At 39.5% G+C, this 12744-nt stretch overlaps 1 protein-coding gene across 1 annotated transcript; it reads left to right on the top strand.

Moving 5' to 3' along the window:
• The first annotated feature begins 7219 nt into the window (after positions 1 to 7219).
• On the top strand, positions 7220 to 8541 carry LOC116262264 (transcription factor CYCLOIDEA-like). Its single transcript, XM_031641447.1, has one exon. It carries the CDS (start codon positions 7239 to 7241, stop codon positions 8334 to 8336), a length of 1098 nt encoding a protein of 365 aa, XP_031497307.1. The 5' UTR covers positions 7220 to 7238; the 3' UTR covers positions 8337 to 8541.
• Positions 8542 to 12744: the final 4203 nt, after the last annotated feature.

Below are 12744 nucleotides of genomic sequence, written 5' to 3'. Positions count from 1 at the left end.
CTCCAAAGAGGTGAAAAAGTTATAAAAAAGAACCCGTTGTCGCTTATGCCTTTGGCTTGTGAATGATAAAGTTGGTTGGTTTAATTGTAAAGGTTGTTGAATTGATTCTACAATCTACATCTTTATCGACGCCCTGCTTTTCGGCCTTTCTGCTCGCGACAAAAATCTATTAACCATTCAAAATCTTGTAGCAAGTGACGACATATCTTAGTTAGAGATGTACACGGCTAGGATGCTGGATGTGGTTCTGAATCATGATCGATAGCATGTTTAGAATATTTTCCAAATCTAAACCTGTCACATCCTTGATTTTAGATAACATATTCTTCTTGATTTCACTCAAGCGACCTTAAGCTTAATCTCAATATTCTGCCTTCGTGGGATGTTATTTGTTTCTCCATTTGTCAGCTAAAACAAACGGCAACAAACAAAAACGTCATTTTAGAGCATCCTTAGGGCATCAACACTTGGAAAGCTTGGAACGGTGGGTAAAGAAATCTTGTCAGCTGGGAGTTGTATGCTCATTGGCCTGCAGCGAAGATGGGCAGGAGAGTTGCCTCTGGGGTTAGCAAATTCCAATAAATGATTTAGAGAATGAAGAGTCTCTTTTGACTCAATAAGGGCACGCTACTGTACCTTATTGGAAAGAATGAGCTAATAACAATAGAAAAGTTGGTATTGGAAAGAACCATGAGCTAATAATAGATGAAGGTAGGTCAGGGTCCTACCCCTGCCGCAGAAATTATGCGGTCAAATCTGTGGGTGTGTGCAGCCCATCCAGACCCTTCTCTTATGATTGAGGCCATATTGGTGTCACGCATCCATTGCATTTCTCTTCCCCAATTGAACCCTATCTTAATCCAATACTAATAATTGAGATTTGACTGAAAATGCGCTCATTGAAATTCTAGTTGGTCATTTAGATCTCAAGTTGAAATTCAAAAAACACTTTGGCTTACATGAAAATCTTTCTTATAGGAGTTGCGGATCAGGAGTTATCAAGCTTCCAAGCTTGGGCTAAATTCTTGACCATAAGAATTTCCGCTTTTTGAACTCATGGCAGAAGAAGCTAAAATATCTCCTTCACCTACTCAAGGGTAGGAAACTAATCTCCCTTAATCTACTTAAAAAAAGTATAGCATTAGATTTTAGTTTCCCATTTAACTCTCCGTTTACTCAAAAAACTCAAGAGATGATAATACCATGGAAAGATGAGGATGGAGATAAGCCAAAAACAGAGGGGTTGGATATCTTCCTGTAATCTAGTTTAAGTAAACATGCCTGTTCCATTGCGAGGCTTCATGTATAAAAAGTTTACTGAGAATCGTTCAGATTACTCTATCGGGTTATTTTAGAGAAACTGATGGCATTAGCTTGTGGCAATGTGTTCTGCTCTGAATTGGTTAGAAGTTAGAACTGCATGTAGTCCTTTATCCATCTGTTAGCCCGATATCTGTTTCTCTACGGGATCTAACTAATAGAATCTGGATTTGGTTGGAGACCCAATAAGCACCTTCTTTGTCAATGAGTTCAAGCAGTAGTTCCAGATGCATCTAAAAGATGGAGGAATCCCTTTGGCTTTAGCCCTTCAGCAAAGATATTTGAAGTCATTTTTAGAGTGTAGATCACGGGAACCAAGCGTCTCCTGGATCTTTGTTCTTGGAAGCGTAAGACTACAAACTTCGGTGGATTCGGAACGTAGACAAATGATTTTTAAACACTTCTGCAGTACGAAACATCTGATCTTCTTTCCCCAACATAGAACCTAGATCTCTTGGCTTTTAGCACAGCAATGCTATTATTTAAGGAATAGCTTTTTCAGAAAGTGCCAACCAGACCCCTGTTAATGCTTGTTATGATCCCCTTGTCTTTTGACAGAGATAGCTAAATTCAACAGCCATTGCTAACGATCGATCATGAGTTTTGATTGCCATCTGTAGCTATATGCCCAGGTTTTGCTACAATAAAAGGAAAACATAATGTCATTAGTCATCATAACAAGACCAACGCCACTTTTGGTTGAGTAATGCAGAAGAGGGAAGCTTGTTCACATTTTGAAAGAACATGTTGGGCCACGTAGAGAATTGCTTGCCTGGCTGGGGATTCGATCCACGCACTTGTCTTAAACCAATGTGGCTTACATGAATTCAACTACTACGATATGCCTGCATGTCCTGTGCTGTAAGGTCACTTGGCACACAGGATGTTCCTCGGGAACTTGCACCTAAATCCTGGACCAGTTACATGTCAATGACAGCAACCAGAGGAAGAGAATTTGTCCTTGACTGGACTGTTCAGAAAGAATTTCAATGCTGATTTAAGTCTCAAGCTGCTTGATTAAACAACCTATAAGAGGTAATAAATAGAGATGGCAGGAAATTAAGTACAATCTTGAATATCCTCGGGAATTTACACCTAGATCCTGGACAGATTACATGTCAATGGCAGCAACCAAAGGAATAGAAAGTGTCCTTGAGTACTGTTCAAAAAGAGAATTTCAGTGCTGATCTCAGTCTCAAGCTGCTTGACTAAATAACTTATAAAAGGAAATAAATAGAGATGGCAGAGAATTAAGCACAATCTTGAACATATATATATATATATATATATATATATATATATATATAGCAGAGGCTGGGGGATCACCCCTATAACATTAAAGCTGAAAGAATGAACAAATGAAAAAATAAAAGATAAGAGAATTGAGTTTGCTCTAGTTAATGGTGTAGACATGCAAAGTTTGAGATCAGGGTCCCTAAGCTAGCCCATTTATCTACAATCACACCTAAAAAATCAATCCAAGTCACTGACGATGCTGGAGTGACCATGTGTCACATGTCGCTCATTATTTTAAAAATTTTAATTCTTATTTTAGATAATTTCATTACGTAATTTCCATTATTTTTTTGAAAACCAATCACAATTAAGTTTTTGCCGACTCTCAAGTACAAAGCCTAATTCACCGGGTCTGCAGGCAAACTCGCAGATTTCACTAGTTTTGGTTTTTACAGAACTAAAGTTTAGAGCTAGGGACTTACTGTGATCTTTATGCATTTCACTTGCCAAATTCGGCATGCAGTAAGCCACTCATATCACCTAATCTGGTGGGAAGGAAACTTTCTTCCGAAAGAGCATTGTTAGACATTGGTTTGGTTCATGCTATCGCATGTTTTGGAAATGAATGTCCTTCTAGTAACTTAATGAAACAAAAAAGTTGAGATCCTTGAAAGGGTTGATGGAATAGTCGAGACTGATAGGTGGTCAGTTCTTGTTTTGAATTCCCATGGCGTCAATCCTTTATGTTGCAAAAAAGAGTAGCAAAAAAGAGTATTGATATGCAAATTAAAGCATAACATAACCGATGCCACTTCAAAGCACCATAAAACAGCTTTAAACCAGTGAGAATATCCTCTCTCATTCCCGAACTTCTGGAGACATCACCTGTCTAAGTACAGGTGATAGACCGTCTCTCACCTACGCATTTTGAAGGCAGATGATCATGAGGATCGACATATTTTGAAGGCAAATGTTCATGAGGATTGACTAATGTTATTCTGTCGATCCCTAATCTTCTGTTCGCATCTAAGTGACCATGAATTCATCACTTGCTGAAAACTACATTGATCCTTTTCTTCCTTAGGTTGCTTTTGATATCCTTAGATCTTAGATTCAAGGCTGCATTAAAAGACGTCTTATGGGAGATTCTCAGTTTAATACATGCAACTTAAGAACCATGAATTTAAAATCAGATGGAAGAAGGAGGATCTGATCTTAAATCTATGAATGTGATGACCTCAAAGGCAGTCATTGTGCAAACTGATTCACTTTACTCTTTTTTGCTATCGCAGTTCTACGACAATGTTGGAAAAACAACAGAGCTGATTTCAGTTCCCAATACATTGTTAATATAGAGGAAAGTTGTTTAAAGCCAACGCATTTGAGTAAGGGACCAAAGCCGAACCCATCAAAATTAATTATTAAAATATTTTTTTAATATAGCCTTATACATATGGTTTGAAGAGTGATTTGGTGAGAAACATATATTTCTTAGTCTTTTTTTACTTAAATAATGTTTTTTTAATAATAAAAAATAAACGGCTCTCATAACATCAGTATTTTGATAGTTGAAAGATCGATTTTTTTTTACATAATTGACTTGAATTAAAGCAATATTAAGTTAATGCTTATAAATACATTAAAAGGTTCATATTTTCTTAAAATACTTTTTAACACGAATTTAAGTGGTCTGGTTTTTTTATCCGCATTGGACCATCATTATTTTTTACTTTTCTCTCTCTCTCTCTCTCTCTCTCTCTCTCTCTCTCTCTCTCTCTCTCTAAGGCCTCACATTTCTCTCTTCTGCTTCCATCCTCTCTTCCTCACATCATTCACCAGCGGCCAGCCAGTCGTCGCGGGCCGCCTATGAGAACCACCGGGAGAGGCAATAGAGGAAAAAGGAAGGTGTGGGTGGAATCGGGGAGAGAAAGCCGGCCAACATGGACCCTTCGTATCTGCCGGATGTCCGGCGGCTAAAACTTAAAATTTATCATTAAAAACAGCCGCTGCAGGCAATTGTTTATAGTGTAGCGACTGTTCCTCGTTCATTTAGCAACAACTTGTGTTGTGACGTCCAGTAGATTTAAATCTTCTTATGTTATATATATATATATATATATATATATATATATAATACTGAAGTATGCATGCTGCGAGTGTCAATGGCCCAAAGCTGTTGATTATTGGGTCCATTTAATTTGGAGTATCATGTGTTAACATGCATCTTGATCTCATGATGTTCGCCCATTGCGTCACCTACGCGTATAATTTTCTGGTCAATTTTGTTCCTTCTCAAAATTATGAACTTAGGGGACCCCAGTGACCGTCCTCGAGGTTATATATATGGGCCCTGAAAACAGGAGAGCATGTTTGGAGCCTGAAATTACTAAAATCCGTTTGGTGAGAAAAATCACAGACTTCATTAGGAAGACAAAAATGAAAAGTAAAATATCCGAGAGGGTTTTTCTTACGAGGGGGGAAGTTGATATTGGGAATCTTATTATCGATCAAAATTTGGATGAACCCCTTAGTGAGATTCAGAAAAGAAATTTAGATCTGGTTACTAATTAGAATTAAATGGGGCTGCACAATGAGTTGAGTCAGCTCGAGCTCGACTTCAACTCACTTATTAAAACTCAACTCAACTTTGACTTATTTATAAATGAATCAAGTTCAAGTTCAAATGTATGCTCGAAATTATTAAACGAGTAGAGTTCGAGTTGTTAGAAGTTAACTTATTTAAACTCAATTCAGCTTGCCTGCACAATGAATATTGAATTATAATGACACAATACTTTAGCAAGTAGCAACTATAAGAGTTAATCGAGTTAAACAATGTAATCGAGTTCCATGAGTTAAAAGAGACGAGACATGCTTAACATAAGCGAGCTAAACAAGTCGAGTTCGAACTCATCAGCATTGTATAGTCAGTCGAGTCGAACTCGAGCTTGTTTGTTCTGTCGAGCTTGAGTTCTCTGAATCGTGTCAAGCTCGAGCTGGCCCAACTTGGGCTCGATTTGGCTCAATTAAATGGTATGCAGTTTCATATCCCAATTCTAATTTGAGCCGGATATTTATCTCAAAGCCAGTAAAAGCCATGTCCGATTACATATAAAATGTTAGATCTTATGCTAGTTGGATCTGAACACCATTTAAAAAGCTGAAGTCTGAATCTGAATTCAATTACATCGAATGCCTACAATCGAGTTGAATTTGGGAAAAGCTGAATCCGACGACCTGGATCCGAACCACTGAGATCTACGGGGAAATGGCAGCATTCGTGCATCGAATTCTTGGATTCCGCACCACAATTCCAATCTGCAATAAAGTCATCACGCACGATAACCTGACCCACTTTCACCACGTTATTTCGTATAAGGTTACCCTGACCATGAGAAACCATCACATGGGTCCCGTTCTTTTTCGTCCTAGTGATTGTCTCAGAGAAAGGCTCATTATTGGTCAATTCTGTGTAGCTGCATAATGGAGATAAACGTATGGATAGGTAAAAAGTAGGATTGGAAAATGGCACATAATTTGAGCCACATTTTTGTTGCATTCATGAAAAGGATAGTTCTATAGCAGAGCTATTGATTGTTGGTTGGACTATTTCCGTTTTCTGCCCATGTTGGTTGTCTAAGAAAAGTGGTGAAGAGGAGGAACCAATTCAAAGGAAAGAAACAATTCCTTCTTTAACACCCTATGGCCAGTAATGTATGCATTTGTGAGATGCCCAAGTGAAAGTGCAGAAAGAAAGTTCATCATCTCTTTATAACCGGAAGGGCAGAGACAGCTTTTCCACTGAAAACGGATAAAAAGAAGGTCGATTGGCCAAGCATGATGGTGAGGAACCGCCTAACAGTGGCCCTAAAAGAAAGCCATAAAAGAGAAAAGCACAGACCCCAGTATATGAATGGGGTCTGCAGGAGTTGAGAATTGGTGGTAGGGGGGATGAATGAATGATGTGTGGCAGCATTACAGTCAAACATCAGGGAAAGGCCAAGATTGACAGGCCATTCAGTAGAGCTCTTTGGTCTAAATAATTGTACTTGGATTGGTGCAAGTGTACCAACAAAAAAAAAAAGTTGTGGTAGTAGAAAGTGAAAATCGATGAGTGAAATTTTGCAGAAAATAAAGTGCATTTTTCAATGCACAAGAGAAGCCTCGAGATCATCAAGCCGTTATTAGTTCATCTCTGCAGTATATACATCGCATACTCCATGATAATTGAGAAAGAGACTGAAGAGTTGCTGTCGTTTTCTTTTCTGCTCCAAGTGAAGTTGCATTGACAGGTATTCCACGACCATTCTTTCCCTATACACACATTATCTATTTATTTCTCTCTCTTACGCACTACTAGACTCGGACATTATTGACAGAAATATATCAAGAACAGCAAAAGCAAACAACAGGATGAAATATCTACATTTTCTTATGCAACATATCGATTCTTGTTTTATTAAAGGAAAAAGAATTCGCACACACAAAACACACACAGATTCTACCTCCCATTCTCGAGGTTTCTATTTCCGAACGGACCACCCTTTCATTATCATCACCATGTTTCTCTTTTCTCTCCTTTTCCAACAGTTGAGAATACCATCTTTCTGGTTCTATAGATAGAGCATTCGAAGTGCAAGAAACAGCCATGCAGTGTCTTCCATCGCAGTGACCATCCAAATATGTTCACAAATATTGGAGACACTTTACTTCCACCCTCCATTAACCAATTCAATCTCTTCAGTATGTCAAACATTGGAGATGCTTGCGTTGTCTCAGAGGAACCCGCAAGAGGAGAGCAGCTCAAGGGGATGAACTTCCTATTCGAGCAACCTGAGAGTGAGCTAGCAGAGGTGGTGAGGAGGGCAGGAATGGGTTCCAAGCTACCAGCAGTCGCGAAGGCTAGCAGGGCCATGGTCCCCAGGAGGAAGCCGGGCAAAAAGGACCGCCACAGCAAGATCCCCACCGCCAAAGGCATGAGAGACCGAAGGATGCGGCTCTCCCTCGACATTGCCCGCAAGTTCTTCAAACTGCAAGACTTGCTTGGCTACGACAAGGCCAGCAAGACCGTGAAGTGGCTGATGGACAATGCTCAGCCGGCGATCAAGCAGCTCGCAAGGTTGACTTCTTTGCCGGCAGCGAGGATCTCATCGGAAGCCGAAGGCCGGATGCTCATTGACTGGGAAGGCACCAGCAAACAGGGATTTGACACCACTAAGGGTACAGAAACTGGTGAAGGAGGAGGAGGAGGAGGAGGAGGAGGAGGAGGGAGAAGGGGCCGTCCTCCAAGTCACAAAGCCTCTGTAGGTTCACTAAGAAGAGCTGTTTCTCTTCCTGCTGCAAGAGAATCAAGGGAGAAGGCTCGAGCTCGAGCTAGAGAAAGAACCAAAGAGAAGAAGCTAAAAATGAGATTAGAGGAAACGGCAGATCGAGACGAGGAGATTAGAAGCAAGGCCATCTGTTCATCGTCGGAGCTCGTTGCTCAACTTCCCCAGATAATCTGCAACTCACAAGAGAACGAACGTTCTGGTTCCACTGATGACATGACCCACGACTCACTTCTCTCCATATTTGATTGCAATGAAAGTTGCGGCTTGTTTCTGAACGACCATCATGACGGCGACGGCAGCAACGGGTGGACGGACAAGCCACTTGCATACTGGGATTCCGACGACCTCACCATGAGCTCGGCATCGTTTTCTCTGCTAGACATGCATTCACCAGTGCTATTAACAGGCCTACAGTCCTTTCCAAAGCCATGGGAGCTTGGATTCTATTAAACACTGTTGCGCCGTTGTAGCTCTCCGGTCATGTACATATGCAACTTATGTACTTCTTCCGACACCGGTCTCATCCTTTCCTTTCTTCTCGTCATGTTCTAAGATGTGTTGCTAATTATGATGGAGATTTTGTCCAAGGGAGTCAACCTCAGACTTAAGCCTGCATATGTGGTTAACTGCCTTGTAAACAACTGAAGATTATTAATCTACAATTTCTAAAAAGAATCCCCATGTAATAGTGACTAGATTAGCAGTTCATGAGAGGCCAAGCCACCCCTTCCCCGTCGGGCTGCTTCTTAAGCGGTTATTATTTGTAATTTATAAAAATAGCACTTATGAAAATCAAATTGGTGATGCTTTAGACCCAGTTCTTAAAGCAGTTCTGAACCCAAGAACAAGGGAAAAGAAGAAAAAAGAAGGCTTGAAGGATGGTGGTACTATGCACTTCTTAGTGTAGCTACTAATCTCCCTCTTACTTCTATATCGTAGGCTTGCCTGCCTCAAAGAGGTATGGTTCTTTTCTTTTTCTCTCTAAACACATTGTAACGTGTATGGGAGAAAAACAAAAACCTGGATACAAGAGTCCTCCCGCAGACTGATCTTTCATATTTCTATTATCAAAAAAAAAAAAAAACTTATTTCAAGAGCTTGTTGGGTGCGGTGTTTTGCAATGTTGAGTAAATCATTTCTCTTTGCTTGTACTGCAGGAATGGTATGTGGTGATTCTTGGGTGCCCCCAACAACTTGTTGGTGGGCATGTTTTACAATGTTGAGTAATTCATTTCTCTTTCTCTCTCTTTGGTTGGAACTTACTGGTGAAAGGAAAGGTAATGCTGAGATAATCAAAAGTGGAAGGTTGAAGGCCATGAAGAAAAGATATATATTATGGACATGGAACGTGATCACCATTTTGGTGGTATCATTGAAGAAGAAGTAGCTATGAGGTAGAGAAACGGATTGTCGCAGGTGCAACCTATAGGTGATCACCGGCCTATATATCTTTCCACTTGTTTCTTTTAACTTGTAGTTCTATCTTTCTCCTTCCTTGTCATTCTTAGTTTGTGATAGATAAGACAAGAGAGACCGGCCCTTAAAACAACGGCTGGGGCTGGTATGGTGAGGTCTGATAAGTGTTGCATTTTTTCTCCAGTTATTTCTTTTGAAAAATTTAAAAAAAAAAATAATGTTTTTTGTCCGATTCACAACAGCTTCAGCTGAATCGGCAGGCCCACTGTTTCAGTTAACAAACTTCTACAAGGCTGCGTTTTAGAATTTGATATAGAGATTCGCTGTCACCGTTTGATAGCTAAGACACAATACTGCATTATGAAGCATGCACCCTCATTTTTCCTCCTTTCGAAGGAAAGGGTAATTTAGGACGGGCAGATTGGCAACCAAATCAGGGGGCATTTGATAATAGGGTTACTGGAACACAGTGTCTCATGAATGGGGGACGTTCAAGAGTGGTTTGGTAAACAAAACACTTTGTGAGTGTTCCATCAATTTGCCCTATCAATTTGGGCAGACTCATGAACACTTAGTTACAATGTTTCAACTGCCAAACAGCCTCTCTTGAAACACCACTTTTCAAAGAACTCAGTATTCATGTTACCAAACTCCCCAAGTGTACTGTGGAGCATCTTGCCTACACAAGCCAGACAAAACCAATTTACTAATTTGGTTGTGGTACCCGCAGTACGGATGTAAATGTATCATAACTGCTTGGGGTAAATACATGACAAATTGGATTAAGATTGAATCCGTTGCGGCCAAAAGAATAAGGAAACTAAAATCTCCACTATATATATATATATATATATATATGCACACACACTATCTTTATTCTCTCTCTAAGAGCCACGCACAAATAGCATATGGCAGCTACGACGTGAGAAGGAAAGGAGGAACAACTTACAGAAAGGCCCTTAGTATCATTCAAGTGGATAGCCAAATATACACGACAGCAAATACAAAACCCATAAGGCATCCACACCTCAAATGACCGCAATGCAGCAACATGTATCTTGCATCCATGTGACATCATGTTTAAACAATGGAAGAAAAAAGATATATAACTTACAAGGATTACGAAGGCCATTGTATCGATCCTTTGATGAAGAAAAGCTCCAAGGCACTACATAAATGAAGGCAAGAGTTTCTCCTTTCTTTACAAATAGAAAACCTAACAAAAACAAGTAGAATAACTGGTGGCGTCGTATGCCTTCAAAGACTTTTGTGGTTTTTATGAACGTTAACAAATGTGCAGCATATTGAACGTTGAATGCACCATGGAAAATACATAAAGCTCTTTGAGGACCAATTTACATCATACCAGACACTTGCTATCCATAGGATATAGTTGCTCTTCATTACCAAGTCCTGTCACAACCACCTCTGTAAAACAAGAGAAAGCTAAACACAACCTAAAACTTAAGGGCTGTACTGGAAAGTAAAGGTCAATAGAACCCCAAATCACAGAATTTTCACCCGGTCATTTTTTAGAATGGCATGAAAAGAATGCCTACTTGCAGTTTCTTTATATGCAATTTATTTGTGTCCCATTGTATGAGCCTTGAAGAGAAAGAAATGAATAAAGGGAGGATATGAGGGGATTTCTTCCTTTTTTTTTTCCTTTTTGGATCCTTATTAACCTACCCTTTGAGAAAGACAACTCCACAAGGATAAAATCTCTGCCATTCAGATGGAGAGGGAATTACACTTCCCTTCCCATATAAGAAGCCTCTGCATGGAGGATGGCAACTTTGTGAAGGCATAGGCGAGCATGCCACAGTTACTGGTGTGTGAATGTGCTTGTGGGAGAGAGAGAGAGAGAGAGAGAGAGAGTAGGTCTTTCTTTGGAAAAGAAATGTAAAGGTAAGAGGGGACAAAAAATAGAAGATTCTTTCAGGTGAGCGGGAGGAAATGCCACTGCCCACGTGAAGGCCAAATCACCCTCCCCATGCTTCTCCTCTTTCCCATTGTCCTCGGTTGCTTCCAATGCCTCGGGGTGAGACCCTTACTATGTTTCAAAACTTGCATGCTGCCTCTTTTGCAGCACAGATAATTGACACCATGAGAGTTTGAAACTGCAACTGGCCAGATAATTAACACCATGAGAGTTTGAAACTGCAACTGGCCACCTACCAACCCCTGTCCCAACTGTTGTGCCAATCATCAAGGATAAAACATAGAAATTTTTTGTGTCTCTTATGGCACAAGAGATGGTGAGAGGCACGAAAAAGAACGGCCTTTTTTTATTCTGTCTAAAACCAAGGGCTGGGTGAGGCGTTTGATTTTGAATTTTAATTTGACTGCCACACACTTTTAAGCACATTTTATTTGGTTTCTGTCCTCTTCTAAGCACATTTTATTTGGTTTTTGTCCTCTTGAAGACAAGCCCTTTATTGCTTTATACTTAGGCTTCAGCACTTGCTTTTTTTAGGCACGTTGAGTGGCGTCCACACACAAATTCTTGGACACGGACAGCACAACTGTGGCTGCACAGAAAGGAGAAAGATCTCACAATTCTGAACCCTTTTGATGGTGCAAACTGTTTTAATTTGCTTGAAGCTCTTACGTCAATTAGCATTGTCAAGGACAGCCATAGCACCCCAGCGCAAAGCCAGCCTGCACATAACACTGAATTCATATATGTGTTATATATATATATATATATATATATATATATATATATATATATATATATATATATATATATATATATATATATATATATATATATATATATATATATATATATATATATATATATATATATATATATATATTTGATGGTGCAAACTGTGTTTAATTTGCTTGAAAATCTTACATCAATTAGCATTGTCAAGGACAGCCATAGCATCCCAGCGCCAAGCTAGCCTGCACATAACACTGAATTCATATATATATATATATATATATATATATATATATATATATATATATATATATATATAGAGAGAGAGAGAGAGAGAGAGAGAGAGAGATCAAAATGGAAAGAACACCAACCTTTCTTAGTTTGTAAACCAGATCCTTATCTTCAAGGACATTTCATCTCTTGTAATCATTAACTGTTAGTGAAGGGGACCGCTCTCGTAGAAAATCTTAAGTCGACCTATATACACAGGTCGAACCACGTTAAACCTTTTGGCACTCGTGTTCTGGCGTTCTCAACATCTTCGACAATGGCCGCATCAATCTCTTTCTCAATTATCGGCAGGTATACGATCTGTATACCACACAGAGTATAGAGATGTAGAATGACTGATAACGAGGAATGCAGGCCACTAAGCCTCGTCTAGAGGCTTCTCTTTTGCATTGAACCATGTAGCTTATTTCCTACAACTTCACACTTCATCAATAGTTTCCACTTTCTATTACCACAATCTTTTTTGTTTCGATTATTTAG

The sequence above is a fragment of the Nymphaea colorata genome, chromosome 10 (genome assembly GCF_008831285.2).
Source record: "Nymphaea colorata isolate Beijing-Zhang1983 chromosome 10, ASM883128v2, whole genome shotgun sequence".
Lineage (NCBI taxonomy): Eukaryota > Viridiplantae > Streptophyta > Magnoliopsida > Nymphaeales > Nymphaeaceae > Nymphaea > Nymphaea colorata.
This window is presented reverse-complemented; position numbering and strand designations above follow the sequence as displayed.

What these genes read in the sequence shown, in the direction of transcription:
- LOC116262264 (XM_031641447.1), top strand. Translation starts at nt 7,239, where the DNA reads ATGTTCACAAATATTGGAGACACTTTACTTCCACCCTCCATTAACCAA.